Genomic DNA, 1,550 nt, shown 5'->3' on the forward strand with positions numbered 1-1,550 from the left:
TAAATTATTTGTTCAAATATATAGACTAATTTATTGGAACTAACCTGAAAAATAAAGATGAAAGTCAATTAAAATATAAAACAGGAGATAAAGTTCTCCTTTTTTAAATTTTATTGGTGCATTTTAAGTGTATTTATTTAGTGGTTCATATAATTCAGTTTTTATTTCTAATTATGTCAGTTTTGGTCCTCCGTACTACAGAAGCCTGATAATCATCTATTCATTCATATCAGGTGTGTTGGAGCAGAGAAACAAGTAAAACATGCAGGGCTGCGGCCCTCCAGGACCAGGACTGCCCATGCCTGATATAAAGGTCCCGTTTCACAAAGGTGTGAAAGTAGAAAAAGCAAACGGCAACATGTTTATTTGTCAGATTTATTCTTCATACAGGATCCACTGAGCCAGTTTACCTGTGACGGTGAACTTCTCTGTCGTCATCGTGACTTCCTCCTCGTCTGCAGTGAATAAGAGTCGCCCGCTGTTTCCGCTTCTCACCTCCAGCCGCCGACACTGAGCTTCCACAGCTTCAGGCCCTGCACAAAAAACCAGCAAGCGTCTAAGCATCTCAAGTTCTGTTTAGTCAAAACGTTCTGTGGAAAGCTGGCTCTTCAAATAAAAGTAGCAAAGCTGTAGTTTAAAACAAATGAAATAAATAAATAAATAAATAAATAAATAAATAAATAAATAAATGAATGAATCACTGCTTGAGTGGATTAATAATAATTTTATAAATTCTTCCAAGTTTATAAATTACTGTTTTCCAGCTCGGTAAAATATTTCACACCAAAGCTGTGCTACAGCTACCACATATTAGCTGCTTAGAAATGATGCGTTCACTGACTGGAGAGAGAAAAAGAACTAAACAGATTCTTGAGGGTCAGATCAGTTGGGCAACAACTGGTCAACATTAAAATTGGCCAGTTCCAGTTACAATCTGTTTAATTGGTGTATTCCTACCAAGGATGGACGTTTTGCATTTGTCAGCTGTTATTCAACTTCTAATTTGTTCTATTCTCCCAGCTGCTTTCCCCACCCACTTACTAACCACTGCTAAAAACAGACAAATCTGCAGGAATTCATGCGTTCCTTCGTGTGTTTGCTAATTAACACAGACAAGTGACAACTAACTATTTAAAAAGCATAGAAAGCCGTTTTAAGGAGTGCTAATTTTATCTGCAGCTTTATGATTAAGAGCTGTGAATCATCATGATTAATTCAAGTTTACTCCAAAGAAACAGAAGCTTCAGGGACAGAGTGTTGTACTGCTGCCAATTCTGCTAAAGCTGAGGTTTATTAATGGGAACACTGACTAGGCGATACAGCATTAGCACCCAAGCTAATAACATTAGTTCAGGTACCAACACCATTTATATATTACTAATAAATGTGTGGTAATAGCATATATATTGTATATACTGTAGCTAACACACTATCACCAATTCTTTGCTCGGGCACCAACGCTATATCGCCTTAAAGGATTTGCTAGAACAAATATAAGTGTGTGTGTGTGTGTGTGTGTGTGTGTGTGTGTGTGTGTGTGTGTGTGTGTG

The 1,550-nt window shown here is 37.2% G+C and overlaps 1 protein-coding gene across 1 annotated transcript in view; it reads right to left on the reverse strand.

Moving 5' to 3' along the window:
* The window catches only part of LOC106526288 (zeta-sarcoglycan), a gene marked incomplete at its 3' end in the record, with an annotated part of 40,749 nt that overhangs the window by 1,518 nt on the left and 37,681 nt on the right, over nt 1–1,550 (reverse strand). Inside the window, 1 exon segment of the mRNA XM_014020857.1 lies at nt 411–533. Coding sequence (XP_013876311.1) covers nt 411–533 — 123 coding nt within the window.

This window comes from Austrofundulus limnaeus, unplaced genomic scaffold, assembly GCF_001266775.1.
Source record: "Austrofundulus limnaeus strain Quisiro unplaced genomic scaffold, Austrofundulus_limnaeus-1.0 Scaffold269, whole genome shotgun sequence".
NCBI lineage: Eukaryota > Metazoa > Chordata > Actinopteri > Cyprinodontiformes > Rivulidae > Austrofundulus > Austrofundulus limnaeus.